The 17522-nt window shown below is 41.3% G+C and overlaps 1 protein-coding gene across 2 annotated transcripts; it reads left to right on the top strand.

Moving 5' to 3' along the window:
• Positions 1-1081: 1081 nt before the first annotated feature.
• Positions 1082-8099, top strand: HSPB3 (heat shock protein family B (small) member 3). Of its 2 annotated transcripts, none has more exons than XM_072756932.1 (2): positions 1082-1164; positions 1813-3966. In XM_072756932.1, exon 2 carries the CDS (start codon positions 2131-2133, stop codon positions 2581-2583), a length of 453 nt encoding a protein of 150 aa, XP_072613033.1. In that variant the 5' UTR covers positions 1082-1164; positions 1813-2130; the 3' UTR covers positions 2584-3966. The 2 variants fall into 2 exon arrangements, 1 of the variants encoding a protein (XP_072613033.1); XR_012001252.1 differs by lacking the exon at positions 1082-1164 and adding an exon at positions 5844-8099 and having other exon boundaries at positions 1951-2712.
• Positions 8100-17522: the final 9423 nt, after the last annotated feature.

The following is a 17522-nucleotide window of genomic DNA, read 5'->3' as shown; positions in this document are numbered from 1 at the left end:
ATACCTGTTTCCAAATCCATGGGAGGCCCAGGAGCAAGCCCTAATGTACACTGCGCGCTGTGGGGGACCGTGAAATGTCAATGTAGAGTCATTGCATTGCAACAAATGCAGAGTCAACGCCGGGCGACAAATGTAGCCCTCCGGTGGGGGATGTTGACACAGGGGATGTTATGCATGTGTGGGGGCAGGGGTTCTATGAAAAACCTCTGTACCTTCTCAGCTTTGCCTTGACTGTTTCTAGTATTTTAAAGCCAAATCTTTAGTATCTTATCTATTTCCTGCCACTGGCAGTGAGTTCTATTCTTGACTTCCCCCTCAGACCAGCACTGATGAAAACGCCTCTCAATATTTTATAAGTCAGAGCACATTAAACTATCTAAAAGAGTATATTTTTCCTTCCAGGGTTACCGACTTATAAAGCGCAGGTCAAAAAAGCTGAGTGTGGGGGTGCCTGGGTGGCTCAGTCGGTTAAGTGCTTTCAGTTCAGGTCATGATCCCGGAGCCTCCCCTCTCAGTGGAGAGTCTGCTTCTCCCTCTGCCTCTGCCCCTCTCCCTGCTTCTTCTCTCATTCACTCTCTTTCAAATAAATAAAGTCTTAAAAAAAAAAAAAAGAAAAAGAAAAAGCTGAGCTTAAACAGCAGTATTAAGGCATGTTCTTAAGGATGCACCAAAATGTTGGCAGAGGTTTTTAGAGTCATAAAAAAGGAGCTAAGGGAGAGCATTCCCTTCTGTTCTCCGATGTTTAATTTTTTAGACATTTTTCTTTCATTCTAAGAAAATGGATGTAGTTTTTAAGGAAAGGTATTCCTGAGTCTACCCGTCTGGAAGATACTAACTCCCGTGGAGTGGAAGTTTTTTATGTTTTAAAACTTCTTGTGTACTTGAACATTACACACTGTAGGAATAAAAAGCACAAATGTGTTTATAGTGAAGAGCCAGTCTCCCCCCAGCCCCTGCCTCCCTATCACTGTCGCTAGCACAGGAGGCAGCCACTGTTCCCAGCCACATATCTTGCAGAGAGGTTCTATTTATATAAACAAATACCTACTGACAAGAAAGCATAAATAGTAGCATATTATATGCTGTTCTGGACTTTTCTTTTTACTAAGCATGTCTCAGAGATCCTTCTCCAGCAGTGGATAGAATTGCCTCGTTTTTATCAATGTAAGTTGAATATAAAGGGTGTGGCACTTAAGAAACTGTGTGTCATTTATTTTTGCCGATTTAATAACAAAGCTACAACTAGATTAATCCTTAGTTTTCTGGGCTTTACTATCAAACAGTTCAATGCTATAACATTTCTCTCTCCCCTGTGGCTTTATTTTCATTGCTAAGTTCCCCATTCGATGGCCCCCTCAGCTCCTACCTGAGGTTTGACATCATTATCTAATTTAGTCATCTGATCTCATTTTTGATGAGTCAAAATGTAATAAACTCAGATGGCTTGGCTCAGATGTCCCTTGAGGACAAATGATGAAAAGATGAAAGAAAAGAAAATGTATAGGACAGAGGGCTGAGAGTTGGTTGAAGGTCTGAGATTTGAGAAAGAGAGAGTGTGTGTGTGTGTGTGTGTGTGTGTGTGTGTGTGTGTCTTGATTCCTAGTCAATTATAGCTACATTCATCCCTCCTAGCTTTGTACTTGGAGACAAGGACCAATGCAGTCTTAGCTCATATAATAAGATGAGTGTACATCTCTGGACTGTTCTAAGAAGCCACAGTCCCTTAGATCACCGCAGTTCCCAATGACAGACACTCACTCAGAGATTTCTTTTAAATGCTGTTTCTGATTCTAATTCTCTTTTTCTCTTGAGGTAAGCAGAGCAGACACATTTGCCAAGGATAACTGAGAATGTAAGGATGATCCTTGCCTGGGCAGCCTGAGCGGGCTGTGTGCTAAATGCAACTTTGAACCATGCCCTATAAATAGCTGTTCATTGTCAGCGTGTGTGAAAAGACAAGAGTGGGTGTGTGGTGGTATGATTCAGGCCTAATTAAGTAGTTGCGTCTGCGCAGGGTTACAAGGAATAGCTGTTCCAACTGATAATCTAGTCAGTAGGCAAGGGGACGGTGTGCCTCTGACTGAACATAGACTGAACGAAAGCTCTACCATACTGGTTCTGCCTCCAACCATGGCAAAAATCATCTTGAGGCACCTCATAGAGACCCCAGTGCGCTACGAGGAGGAGTTTGAAGCTCGAGGTTTGGAAGACTGCAGGTTGGATCATGCTTTATATGCCCTGCCGGGGCCAACCACTGTGGACCTGAGAAGAGCCAGGGCAGCCCAGGTTCCTCCGGTGGACTCGGTGGCAGAGATGCCAACCCAAGAAGGCAAATCCCGCTTCCAGATCCTGCTGGATGTGGTCCAGTTCCTGCCCGAAGATATCATCATTCAGACCTTCGAAGGCTGGCTGCTGATCAAGGCTCAGCACGGAACCAGAATGGATGAGCATGGTTTTATCTCAAGAAGCTTCACCCGACAGTATAAACTGCCAGATGGCATTGAAACCAAAGATTTGTCTGCCATCCTCTGTCACGATGGAATTCTGGTGGTGGAAGTAAAGGATCCAGCTGGGACTAAATGAAATCTTACCAATCCCTGTTCAGACGGCAGGAGGAAGATTATAGCTCAGCCAATGGTACCACAGGAATATTTGTATTAATCATATTTGAGATGATTTTTATGAAGATTAAAAGTAGAGACGTAGTTCCTGGTATGTTGAGGTTGTGTTTGTTATTCTTATTCAAAGAGGAAAATTGTTAAATGTTCTTATAGTTCAAAGCAATATTATTCTTACACCTGAAACATTGACAGTTTAATAGATGACTTGGATACTAGAAAAGACTCAGAACTGTTTCTTCATTACTCCAAAAATGCCACAGATACTGCATTTGTAATAATTGATGGCAAAAGAGCCATACAAATTTCTCATCCATTTTATGAAAACTTTTTATATTGCTAAAAAATGTTGATTCCCTTCACTTGACAAGCTTTTGTTTTCAATGAATTTTAATTGAAGTGGAATTTGTAAATTCCAAAGGTCAAAATATAGTACTTAGAAATTGGGCCTGAAATATATTTATGATTCATCACAGCTGTTACTGCCTTAAACATAATATTGGAATTTTCAGATATAAATTTTATTTTTAAAAGGTTCTAAATATGTACCTCATTTTTTAAAAGCTGAACTGAGTCTTATTTGAATCTATTTTTGACAACAGCATATGTTCTGTGGCTATTTCTGCAATATTACAAAGATATATGTTGACTCAGATTCTTATAAGTTTGTATTAAGTTTAGGAGACCACTTTTAAAAGTGTAATTACTGAACTGGAAGAATTTTAATCTATGTTCTTTGATGCTAGATTTTTAGATTTTAGATTTTAGGAGACAGCAAAATGTACCGCATCTGCTCTCTCTGCATAATCCTTAGCTTTAAATAGCCTGGCAGGTAGTAGAGGTTTCCAGGCCAGAGCTTGCACGGGGGCTGAGATGGGCTGAGACATTGGTGGAGGTTAAGAAGTTGCTTTAGGAATACTGCCATCAGCAGCTGGTCTGTGACATTCCACAGATTTGCTATCTCATTCTGTACATGCTAAATATTTCTTGGGAGGAAGTAGCCGCTTTAACCCACACCCCACGTGTGCTGCTGTGCACAGTGCTAGGAATAGAAGGGGCTGGAAAGAACCAGGGTGGACGCAGGCCACTGATGACACCCCTGTGCTCCTTCACAGTGCTTGTCGTTTGAGTGAAAATGCAAGAGACATGAAGCAATAGAAAAAGAAATCAAACAGTTCTGAAAATAGTTTTGAAAGCAAATGTGATCGGAGAGATTTGTTTACAGTATAATTACAATTGAAAGGATTTTGAAGCTCTGTGTTAATGCTTATACACTGAAGTTTGTGTATCTGAGAAATTTTGTTTGAAAAAGTGAATATAAAAGACCAGCTTTGCTACATTATCATAATTAATTATCATAATTATTATTACAATTAATGGGATTACATTTAGAGCGGGGATATCATTTGTCCCACATTAGATTATTGTCTTTCCCAGTGATTGTCAGGATGGTGTGAAAACAAAGTAGTACTTTGAGAAACCAATCAATAAGCAAAAAAATCCCTCTCACTTGGCCTGAATCCTACTTTAGATGAGATCCTACTTCTGGGAAAATTCAATGAGTAAAATTGTTTTTTAAAGATTTTATTTATTGGGGTGCCTGGGTGGTTCAGTCGGTGAAGCACCTGCCTTCAGCTCAGGTAATGATTTCAGGGTCCTGGGATCCAGCCCCCTCCTTGGGTTCCCTGCTCAGCAGGGAGTCTGCTTCTCCCTCTGCCTCTCCCCCTGTTCGTGCTCTCTCTCATAAATTAAAAAATATTTTATTTATTTATTTGAGAGAGAGAGAGAGTGAGTGTGCATGCCCGGGGTGGGGTTGGGGGTGGGGCAGAGGGACAGACTCCCCACGGAGCAGGGAGACCAATGCAGGGAGAGCCCAGGACCCCGAGATCAGGATCTGAGCCTCATGACCAGAGCAGAAGGTGGACTGAGCCACCCAGGCTCCCTAGGAAGTAAAATTGTTACCATGAGGAGCCACTGATAGAAACTTTTCCTTTAAAAATAAACACTAAAGTAGCCACATCATCCAATTAGCATTTTTTTCTGAGATAAAATTTAAAGTATTACACAACCATTTTTTTGGTTTGGAAAATATACAAAACACTATAAAAAATTAAAAAAAAACATTTCTTATTCTTTTATTACTATGAGGTTGCTACTTTAAACTTCTAGTCCAGTCTTCCCTTACATATAAAAACATGTATCACTTTTCATGAAATTAGGATAATATTTGCATCAGAGTTTGATAAGCCAATAGTACTGGTTACTGTCCATTGTCTGCCTCACTTGGTGCCAACCCAAACCCATGCTTCGCCCTTGTCAGCCCAACTCTGAGCCCAAGCAGGCTGACCTGCCCTGGGCTGACATTATTCTAGTTTCCCACTGGGTTCCGACTATGGGAATGCTGAGGGGAGACCAGAGATTGGAGAGAGAACACTCATGGGCAGGAGGGGAGAAAGGTCAGGGCATTTCCTTCTGTCAACCTGCTGTAGACGAGGCGCTGGCAGGCCTGTGTCCCTCCAGGACTACACCTCTGGAGAGGTGGCCCCTCCTCTAGAGCTCCTACTTGTACTGGGCTTGGGTGTTCTGATGCCGTTTCTTCCTTTTGTCCTGTCAGCAGTTGGGGTGGTGATGTTTTCTATCCTTTTTTGTCCCTGGTGCTTCACCATCTTTTATCGATTCCTTTGACTTGGCTTTGCCATAAATGGTCCCTTCATTAAAGTTCTTTTCAGGTGATGGGATTCTGTTTCTCTCCAGAACTCTGACTGCTTGACTTCTTAAGTGATTAAAAAAAAGGGGGGGGGGGGGGGGGACATCACTTGCTTTTATTACCAAACATTAAGATTTGTAATGGCTATGCACTCTTCCAACACAGATAACCGTGGTATAATTTAACCATTCTTTTTCACTACTGGTCCCAGCAGGAAACAGATAGCAATGTCAAAATTAGAATAATTCAAATTGGAATAGTTTATTTATAAAGAGAGACATTCCAAAGGAGTGGGCAGGGTGAAGAACTGCTGCAAGAGATAGTCTATAACCTGAAGGTAGCAGTGTGGAGCTGTTCTGGTTCCCTAGGTCCAAAGAGATGAGAGGATGAAGCAATTCTCAGAAATCAAGCAAGTCAGATGGAGGAGTCCACCAGCTGTGACTTTCTTGTGACAGTCCCAGGTGACGTCTTAGTGGTGCCAGGAGAATAAATACTTTATCCCTCTAATCTCCTCCCAGGGCAACCCCCTTGCCAGACTTAAGTGGTAGCCTGAGGGCATGGACACCTTGTTGATACCGATCCACAGCCTCTCAGAGTGGGGGACAGGGTGGAAAAAACCGTGAAGAGTGACTCCTGGGGACAAGAGGAAAATACCCAACATTCCTGTAAAGTGAGTACTGTTGTTATAGCTCTTTAAAAAAAAAAACTTTCCTACAAAATACAGCCTGAAACAAGTGCTGAGACTTTATTTGGGAAGTGCAAGCACAGAATGGTAAAAGTGAGAAAATAGGGGGAAAGAGGTGAGAAAAAATGGGAAGCAAAATGAAGTGATGTGTTACCATGCTGGCCAACACTTCACAGTGAGCTATGAAGAGACTTAGCCAGCTCTTGGCGAGGATGTTGGCTTAGCACCTGGAACTTCTCCAGAAGAGTTTTGGGAAGACATAAAATCCTAAAGCAATCCACAGGGAAGAAAAAAGAGGGAAGTTGCTTGCCTGGTCCCTACTATTTCCTGTTTCCCTTTAGTTAAGGTTTAGCTCACATGGAATAGACTGTCCTGCACTTCTGGGGTGTATCATCCAAACTCTTAGTGGCTGCTGGGAACACCAGACTCCAGACCCCACAGTGTGACATTTCATCCATGCTGGGAGCAGAAGGAGACTCAGCATGGTTAGGACTCACTCAGGGTGAGAAACACGGGCTCAGGGTTTCACCTTGGCCTCCAGCCACCTTAGGAAAATTGACAGCAGCTCTGATGGCAGGAGCATGGTCTGTGAGGCAGGTGATACCCTCAGAAAAAGAAGGCAGATGGAAGGCACACACGGTTATGTATCCACCACAACCCCAAATCCAAAACTGTGGGAAGGGGGGGAACCAAGCAAATCACTCAGCTTTATGGCATCTGTTGTGTATGTACCCCCAGACTGCTTTCAAATTTTATGGACTCTAAAATCACCTTATATTTTAATCTTATTTTTTTTATTGGCTTAAGTGCAAAGTCAGTTCTCTTAAACTTCTCTGGGATTTTTCTTTTCCTGTAGATTGTGGATCAAAGGTTTAGTTTTGTTTTAAATTGCCTAACTCTTATCCTGGAAGCCCAGAAGTCACTGTGATGTGGGAAACAAAGGTAGAAGAAAAATTATTAAATTTCCTCACTACTTACAGCCCGCTGCCAAGTCCTTGAAACAGGCAGAGTGACCTTCCTCTAGAACTCAGCTGCCTCAATGTTAATACTTCGCTAGGGGCAAAAGGCGATCTTAGCCTGACCTTCTGGGAACCTGTAAGTCTACTTTTACATGTAAAAATTCCTTTGGGAACTTCCTTTATCTCTGTTCCCCAAGATACGCACTGGTGATCATCCCCTAAGCATATGACCCACCGATATACATCTGAAGGGTCTCATCACTAAAGTTTTATTAGACGTAATAAATGACCTTTTCCCGACAATAGCTAACCTCCTCAAGGTCCTGGAAACCTTGCTTCCAAAATTCCTTAGAGACTTATGCTCTCCTTAACCCCCTCCCAACTTGAAAGTGTATAATGGGCCACTCCTCATGCTCCCAGGGCAGCTCTGTCTGCCCATGGCTCCTGTCCTTGTGTTTAATAAAAGCACCTTTGTGCACCACAGATTTCTCAAGAATCCTTCCTTGGCCGTTGGGCTTCAAACCCTAACAGTCTTCCCTACATCAGTTGAAGACTTTGGTTCCTATGGGCCTCCCTGAGTCCAAGCTGCCCTGGGATCCTGAACGTGCTCTTGCCTTCTTGTCACCTACTTGGGATTGTCTGAAAATTGCTGTTAGTGGTCCTTAGCACTACAAAAAGTGATTTAAAGAAACACGAATGGCATACAACGTCAGGGGGAAATGATCAGAACACCTCATATCATTTCCTCAAGCTTAACAAAAATCTCTTTTTCACTAGTCACCACGGTTCTCTTCAGAGATTCTCAAACAATGAGTAAGAAAGAAGAATAAAAATGTTCATTTGGTATGCAGATTTACAGCTCACATACTACATTTTGAAAATAACTCTTTGTCTTAGAAATTGAGTTGGCCAGATGTCCCCCATCAAAACGTGAGACAGTATTTTAAATTTGAAAAACAAATGATTTTAAGTAAATGTTTTTTTCTACCTTTCCTCAGCGTTGTTTCATACACAAGAGCATGCATGTACATATAGTAATATAAAATCCTGTTTATTAATGTCTTCTAACTTTAAGGACAAATACAGTGAATATCTATTGTAGTAAAATAAAATGGCCTATATGACCCACATTCTTTGTAATTTGAGATTTTCTTCATGACCTGGTGCATAGTTATTTTAAAAAATGTACCACGTATGGGAAAGTTTATATTTTCTATTTGGAGTATAGTATATATATGTATATGTATATATGTAAGTAATTTTGTTATTTTATTGGTTCAAATATTCTTCCTTTTCTTGTTGTTTTATTTACGGCAACTAGAAACACACAGATTGGCATTTTAAAATCTTTCAGTATGAAAGGACAGTTGAAAACTAAAAAAAAAATAATCTTGTCCATTTTTTCCATCGTATATTTCCAGGTTGTGTTGTCATGTGATTTTACATTTACAATTTGTCTCAGTTGGATTGTGTCTTACATTATTCTGTGGGCCTACTCTATCTCCATGTAATGTTTCTTGCATTGTTTTGTCTGATAACATCATTTTTTGTTTTATACTTTGCCATGACACCTTTTTTCCTTATATATTCAATGTAGCTCTGTCTTAAGCTTGTTTCTTAGGAGCATTTGTGTGTTCCTCTTTGTTTCTTATTTTCCACAGTTTTCCTTCTGGGTTTCTGTCTCTTCTTAAGGTACCTTGTTATTTTTGCAAAGGTCTGCTGGTGGAAAACTCTCGGTCTTTACACGGCTTCGTTCTTGGATAATATTTAGGAGTGTATAAAGTTGTGGATGAGCAGTCATTTCACCTCCACCCTGCTCTGTGTCCCCAGGGGAGGGGACCACTGTCTGGTTTCGGGTTGGAGTCACCCAATGGAAGGCGCCAGCAAAGGAGCAGCATGTAGAATGAAAAAGATATTAGGGTAGTTTTTTTCTTCTGGCGCCTGCTGCTTTGGTTGCAGGTGCTGGCAGGGGCTGCCTCCCTCTGATATACAGCTGTGATGAGGGAGCTCCCTCTCCCGTGGCTCTAGCCCACACTGGGAAAGTAGTTCTATTTCTTCCCTCATCCCATCAGGCTCAGCAGGGTGATGGCTTCCTTCCCACTGGTCCTGGTCTCTGGGTGCCTACAATTGTGCACCAATTTTAATGTGTGGGTTTCTTTTTCTGATACCACCAAGCAATTCTGTGACACCAGCTGGGTGGCCTACAGTTCAACTCAATTTTAAACACTCTACCCAGAGAGAACATCAGACCCCAAAGGTCAAGCGTTCAGGCCTACAAGACAGCCCTCCTCCTCCCATTTCAGACACCAGTCACAAACGCAAGTTGTCACCCGTACTTCTGATGGACTAGCTATAGATTGGAGGTTCCAAAGACCCCTTCCCTGGGTTCAGTTAATTAGCTAGAGTGTCTCACAGGACTCACAGAAACATTCTACTAAGTAGATCACCAGTTTATTATGAAAGGATATAACTCAGGAAGAGCCAGATGGAGGAGATGCATAGGGGCAAGATATGGGGAAAGGGTGTGGAGCTTCCATGACCTCTCCAGGTGCACCACTCTCCCCAAATCTCCAGGTGTTCACCAACCCAGACACTCTCTGAACCACATCCTTTTGGGGTTTTATGAGGCTTCATCACATAGGCATGCTTGATTAAATCATTGGCCAAGGGTGACTGAACTCACTCTCCAGCCTTTCCTCCTTAGACGTTCCTGAGTGGAACTGAAAGGTCCAACCTTCTAATCATCTGGTTGGGGGATCCCTGAGTGGCTCAGCTCAGCAGTTTCACACCTGCCTTTGGCCCAGGGCGCAATCCTGGAGTCCCACGATGGAGTCCCGCATCGGGCTCCCGGCATGGAGCCTGCTTCTCCCTCTGCCTGTGTCTCTGCCCACCCCCCACCCTGCACCTCTATGTCTATCATGAATAAATTAAAAAAAAAAATCACCTGTTTGGCTCTCCTGGCAACAAGCCCCAGTCCTTAGGTTACTTTAGAGACTTTCCAAACATCATATTAACATAACAAAAGATACCTCCCCAATTAGAAAACTCCAAGGGCCTTAGGAGCTCTGTGCCAGAATCTGGGATGAAGACCAAGTATGTATTTCTTATTAGAAATCATAATAATCATAATACCGTAGTGCCTCAGCATTTTTGTTTTCCTCAGCTCTGCCTACATCTCTGTAATTCATCACTTTATTATACATTTTTAAAAAATCCACACTGAGCATGCCTTTTGTTTCCCTCTGGGACTCCGAATGATGAATCCACCAATATATTCTTCTTTTGGTATGAGAAAGGCCCCTTTTAAACCAAACAAGAAGACAACAACAATAACAACAAAAAGTGGACAACATAAAAGGAGACTTATGAATTAAAAAATATTTGCAATTTTTTTGGATTTTTGTCTAGTTTGTGTTTGAGACAAAAAAGCATGATTTTCTGTGCTGCTGAGTATGGTATAAAGAAAACTACTGGCTGCTGGTTTGTCCCATAAGTTTAGCACAATCTTTCTGTTGGTTAGTAGTAAGGCTCTTGATATAATTTTTGAAGTGAAATGCAAGAACTAAAGAATCTCCTCTAATGATACAATAACCCCGCACAAAAATTTGTGAGGCATTCTTCAATTTGAAGTATTGAAAATATAAGACATTTGTTAAGCAAACTAAAGTTTATCCATATTATAAAAAAATCCAATACTGCTATTAAAAATCACAAAAAATATTGAATGGAGTGGAAAAATGCTCACTAAAATTAAGGAGGGAAAGCAAGCTACAAAAAGTGTACAAAATTCCCACATTTAATTTCAGCGGGCATATTTCCATGTCAGTGTGTTTTTGTTTAGGACATGATTTTAGTGGCAGTGTTGCTCTCCATAATCTGAATATGCCATAATTTATTATATGCAGGGAAGGAAGAATCAAAGTATAATCTAAAAATGTCAGAAGTGATTATATAATTGAGATTTTAGAGTCTTTATATTTCACTGTAGAAATACAGAAAACAAATTATTTTATAATTAGGAAAGGAGTAGAAATCATAGTTTAAAATATTCTATAAACATAACACTTAGAAAAGGCCAGCACAGTGTCTTGGAACAAAGTCCTAGCTGCACCTACATAGAATGTTAACAATATTGGTGGAAGGCAAGTGTTTTACTCATTTGATGAACATACCCCATTTCTAGTCTATTTAGTTATTCAAAAGAAATCAGAACTTTCAGGACCAACAATCTCAAGAGGTTATGATCCTATACAATGCAATAAGCACAAATGACTTCCTAAAAATCTAAATTTCAGTGCATTGCAAATTATTCTCCAATTTGAACTGTAGATGCAGCCCAGAACTTCACTTAAGCTCAGAGAGTTTATTAGTGAGGAAAATAAAATGAGCTGTCTTGGCTGCATGGCAGGCCAGGAAAGTGTATCGCCTTTCTTCCCCTCCCCTGGTGGACTTGACTGGATGAGATGCCACCATCACTTCCCTCTTGAAATGCTACACTGGGGTTTGCTCTGCTCCTCAAAGCAGCTGTCAGGCACATACCATTCTCCTGAAACACCACCCTTCCAGAGGGTGGAATTTCCCCGTACCCTTGTTTTGTCTCCCCAAACCCAGTTTTCCAAGCAACATTCAAAGTCTTAGAGAACTCAATGTGGATTTAATTCTCTGTTGCTTTTGAATGGGATACAGTTAATTTCTTGTGAAACTGATACTTAATTTGCCAGGAAATTCTAAGTAGGCTATTTTGGTGCTAAGACCATAAATAAACTTTATCCTTGGGACAAAGAAGAAATAACTGAACCTCTAAGGATTGTAGCTTCCTGGCAAAAAAAAAAAAAAAAAAAATCAGAGTAATTAGTCAAGTAGACCTTGAGAACAAATAAATGTAGCAAAACAGGGGTTTGCGTACCAACCCTGCGACTTTCTAGTCTGGTGATATGGGTCAGTTTGCAAAATACCCTTATGCCTCAGTTTCCCCATCTGTAAAATGGTGATGATTATAGTCTCTATCATGTACAGTTGTTTTGAAGACTAAGCGAGATGAAAATGTAGGGTGACCAACAGGCCTGGCTTGCTTAGGCTTGAGGAGTTTCTTGGGACACAGGATTTTGAATGCTACAATTGAGAGATTCAGAGAAGACTGGGATGTTTGATCACCCTATAAAATGTCAGGTACTTATACAATACCTGGTATCAATAATTAAGGGCCATTATTTTATGTATTACAAGTATCTTTGAGAACATTCCCATGGACATGTTTTCTACATAGGTTAGACATATCCTGACTTTACCTTTTATAAAGAAACTAAAACATACAATTAAAAAAATAAAAAGCTTCATCAGTGAATCAATATCACTGTCCAATTCTAAGGTCTACTTGGTTATTTCTAAAATTCTACAAGTCTATTTTTTTGCTCACTGAAGCCAAGTCTTAAAAAAACTTCTCATTGCTCTGTGAATTGGTATGCAAGAGCATTTTTTTCCCCCAAAAAACACCTATGGCAAGATAAAAAGCTTTGTCATGATAAGAAATGAATTGTAGAATAATCTTTTTAGTACAATGAATAAAAAGTCATTTAAGGCACATAAGCTTTTAGAGACAATATTCCCATCTGGAACATTTCTGGTTAAGATAGCAGACTGAGCATATTTCTTTGTCTCTTACTTGTCAGTCCCATTTAGTGACGTAAATTTCTTTTGTCCTTATTCATTGGATTGCAGAGAACTTGGGGTGGGGGGGCGATTATCAGCTGACCTCAGACTCTAACCAAATTCTGGCTGACCAAAAGCAATTGGGGTCACATTGACAATGAAGGAAAAGGGATCCGGAACCTAGTCATTGTTTTCTAAATTTATCTGGTTTTAAGAATTACCTGGGGCTCTTATTTAAATATATAGATTTCCAGGTCCCTCCAATAGAGATTCTGAATTAGGTGGAGGGTGGGGAGCCCTTGACTCTGTAATTGGTTGCTATCCCCTAAGATGTTTATGATGGGGCAAATTTGGAAATGGTTCTCAACCTACGCCCGAGTGCCTCCCAGCATTTAGTGCCCTGGAACCAAGGGTGCTGAATACCCCACTGTGCTTGAGCCAACACAACACATAAAAATAAAACACTGAAAACAGGACCGCACTGGGTAGCATTTTAAATGGAACTCTATCATTCAGACACTTCATAAATGTTTGTTAACTTAATAAAACTATAGATATCCCAAGGAACTAGACTAAATATAGGCTGACCTGGTAATTTTCCAGCAGATGATGACACTCTCTTTGAGGGATAAGGGAGCACTACTTTTATACAAGTAATTATTTTTATCCGATCTATTTCTGCTATTATTTTCTTCAAACGTTATTCAATCCTATGTTTTAAATATAACACCAGGGAAAGAGGTACACTGCTCCTTCCAGAATGGACATTCTTTTTTTCTTTTTCTTTTTTTTTTTTTAAGATTTTATTTACTTGAGAGAGAGAGAGAGAGAGAGAGCACAAACAGGGGGAGGGGTAGAGGGAGAGAGAAGTAGGCTCTCCACTGAGCAGGGACCCTGATATAGGACTCCATCCCAGGACCCTGACATAATGACTTGAGCCAAAGGCAGATGCTTAACCCACTGAGCCACCTAGGTGCCCCCAGAATGGACATTCTAGAAGAAAAGAAATAGCTACGTATAGAAAGATGTTTTTAACAAGTCTTATTCTTTGTTTCCTCCCTCCTCACTGCTCATCAGCATGGCATGCACCATGCTTATCCTCCTATTACTATCTCTATTCTTTCTGTGGTGGTTCCCAGATATTTTTAACTAGGTGCTCAGTAAGTAGTTTTTATTTTTTTTCTAAATATTTTATTTATTTATTCATGAGAGACACAGAGAGAGAGAGGCAGAGACAGGCAGAGGGAGCAGTAAGTAGTTTTTAAATGAGCAATGGATGGTGTTGCCATAGAGCATGGTGGATGTGAAGCAGTGCAAGTAGTTTAACTCAAGGGTTCGAGGTCCTGCATGATTGGGCCTCTGCCTCCCTCCCCAGCTGTGTCTCCCATGGACTCCTCCCCTTCTATCATGCTGAGGAGTTTGAACTTTACCCAGAAGGCAGTGAGGACCCACTCGCCCCAGGGGAATTTTAATCATGGCCATGACATGATCAGCTTTGTGTTTTAGAAAGATAACTCTGGCTGCAGTGTGAAGGATGGATGAGAGAAGGACAACTCTGGAGTTGAGAAGATCATTTAGGTCAGTAGTAGTAGTTCAGATGGGACAATGCACATGATAATCATCTGGTAGTTTCCCAGGGCCAAACCCAGACCATTTAAATCAGAATCTCTGAAGATGGGATCCAGATATCAGAAGCTTCTTAATTGTCCTGGTGATTCCAGTGAGAAGTGAAGGTTTAGACATTTAGATAGTTGTAGACTGAGAAAAGGGGGCACAGATACAAAGGCCATTAGATGTAGAGGAACAACATTATTAGTTAACAGAGCAGGAACAATGAAGATAGGAAAGGAATTAAACTACTTACAGGTTCTGGCTGGAGCCATGGAAATTGGGAGATAATGTGACCAAACTTTCTGATTTGCCAGGGAGTATCATGGTTTTATACTGAATCAGATTCATCATCCTAAGGGACTTGATCACCATCCCGGGAGGCATCACCATCCAAGACAGGCAGTGAAGGATTATGGTGCGGTTGGGGAAAGATGATTAATGTTAAACACACATGACAGCTGCTGAGTATTGGTGATTAACACCAACCTAAAGCTCAGAGCTGAGGATCAAATGGGCTAAAGACCCCACATTCTAAATTCCTAGGATGATAGCTGTTGGGGCCATCCATCCTTCAACAGGGCCTGCTAAGACAAACCGGGAAGAAGAACCAACACCACCACCTCACCCTCTAATACAAGATGAGGTTGAAAAGGAGAAGGCCATTGCCTTTTGTAGAAGTACCCACTCATCTAGAATGCTGTAGGCGTTGGTACAGGAGGCGGGAGAGAAGGGAGCCATTAACTGGATATGAAAATAGGGGTTTGAAACAAATCACCGAATCTTGATGACAGCACGTCATTGTTTGAACAGCTGTCAGTAACTATTCTAATAACTGAGAGTGACTGAAAAAGTATAGCATTGGGCTAAAACATTACGGAAGTCCACTTACTATGGAAAAGGGGATTTTGACATAGCACTTATTGCCAGGTCATGAGCAACTTTATGGAGCAGCCAGGAAGTGAGACACCGAAGCCTGCTACCAACAGCAAAGTGGACCCCCACCCCCACCCCCCGGCTCCCTCTGATGACCGTGGTTGACAGCTTGCCTGCAGTGTCATGGGAAATCATGTTACACATCCTGGAGCTTTGGGTCACCTGATCTGCTAGACTTAGATCTTGGTTTTGTCAAACACAACTGCTGTTGCCTTCAATAAGGACGAATACATCTCAGGTCTAAGAGAGAGCCCCAAGGCCTTAAAAGCCAGGAAACAAAACAGACTGTAGTCGGGTCTGTCTCCTGCCTGGATCTGCTTCCTCCACCTATCCTGTGATAGAGTTGCCCTGCACGGCAGGTTGTGCTACTACTGGAGACAGATGTAAAGATCCTCAGATGCTGTTGCTCTCTTTCAGAGGCTTTTTGTGAATGCAATTAGCTAGCTTATTTATCATTGAAATAAGGAATAGTTTTTAAAACAAATCTACAGGACGCCTGGGTGGCTCAGTTGGTTAAGTGTCCAACTTGATTTCTGCTCAGGTCACGATCTCAGGGTCATGAGACCAAGCCCTGTGTGGGGCTCTGCATGGAGCATGGCGTATGCTGGAGCTTCTCTCCCTTTGCCCCTCTTGCTTGTGCTCTCTCTCTTTCTCTCTCAAATAAATACATCTTTTTAAAAAATAAAAAACAAACCTACATTATGGGCTCATTTGGGGAAAACAGCTAGCTACTCCAAGATTCCAGAGGATAAGGGGAATTAAAAATCTGATCCCAGTCCATGACATTTCTAGATTGAAAGTTGCCCTATGTCTAACTCAATTGAGATAAGTCTTTGGAATATGTGTGAAAGTTTCCAAGTTTCCTTGTACTTGGCTTAAGGCTTAAGTGGTTTCATCTTGGGGATGTGTTTCATACAAGATGAATCTAGATGCCCTTTTTCTATATATAATTTGTACACTTGAGACTGAAATTTTATTTTCCACTTTCTCATATGAAAATAGTATAGGTTGCTTATTAAATAGCCCTGAGGCCAGAAAATGCATGGGCATTATAATGAATCATCCTAAACTCCCTGTGATCTTAGTGAACAGGTTCAGATTCAGGGCAATACTGGAACTAGTGTTTAATAACCCTGATGGCATAAAGTGCAGGCCTCATCAGTTTCATTATTTAGTGTATGGGATAAATTTAATGCACATCACTGCCAAATATAGTCATGCTTGTGGAAAAATGAATTACAGCACAATTTTATACCAGAAGTAACACTATCAAGGCCCATTGATGTTACACGTAAAAATGCCCCTTTTTGAGGCATATACACTTATATCGTGATCACCCAAGAAAGAGTAGTGGTGACAGTCACCCACAGGCCTAAGGCAGAAACACAGTTCCTTTATGAAATAAACCGGCTCCCCTAAATTATCTGGCCTCTTAAATTAAGCCAACAGGGTGGAGACAAATTAGATTAAGTGGAATTTAAGGCAAAGCTATCTAGCTCGATGTTTTTTTGGACTGTATTTAGTTGTACATGACATTTAGAGTTGTTGCTGGTATTTATCTTGCACTCTTTATAACCTCCCATCATCAAACTGAACTGCCACATGCTCTATTAATGGAATAAGCTCCCCTGGGCCTTTTCTTGGGTCAGGAAATCAGTGGCATTGTGGAAACTTTTTTTTTTTAAGATTTTATTATTTATTTATTTATTTATTTATTTATTTATTTATTTATTTATTATTCATGAGAGAGACACACAGACACACACAGAGAGAGAGAGAGAGAGAGAGGCAGAGACACAGGCAGAGGGAGAAGCAGGCTCCACACAGAGAGCCTGATGCAGGACTCGATCCAGGGTCTCCAGGATCACGCCTTGGGCTGCAGGCGGCGCTAAACTGCTGAGCCACCAGGGCTGCCCTATTTATTTATTTTGAAGGAGATATATAGAGAGAAACAGACAGAGATAGCGACAGAGAGCTTGAGCAGGGAGGAAAAGAAGAAGCAGGCTCTTCACTGAGCAGGGAGCCCAGTGTGGGGCTCCATCCCAGAACCCTGAGATAATGACCTGACCCCAAGGCGGAGGCTTAACCAACTGAGCTACCCAGGTGCCCTGGAAACTTTCTTTTTAAAATTCAATCCTGGTCTGGGTTAACAGCTTAAATTAAGTCCTTGTTGTGTAATTATGTGCCCGTAGGGAAAGTCTGACTTTCCCGAGCTTTAATTTCCTCACCTGTGAAATGAGGGGATAATGCTGTGAAATTCACAGGGTGTGTACCTAAAGCACCCAGCACAGAATGTGCTGGTAGTAGGCACTGAATCAACAGTGGTCACCATCAAAGTATCAGCAGGTTTGATTCGAAAT

The sequence above is a fragment of the Vulpes vulpes genome, chromosome 4 (assembly GCF_048418805.1).
Source record: "Vulpes vulpes isolate BD-2025 chromosome 4, VulVul3, whole genome shotgun sequence".
Taxonomy (NCBI): Eukaryota; Metazoa; Chordata; class Mammalia; order Carnivora; family Canidae; genus Vulpes; species Vulpes vulpes.
This window is presented reverse-complemented; position numbering and strand designations above follow the sequence as displayed.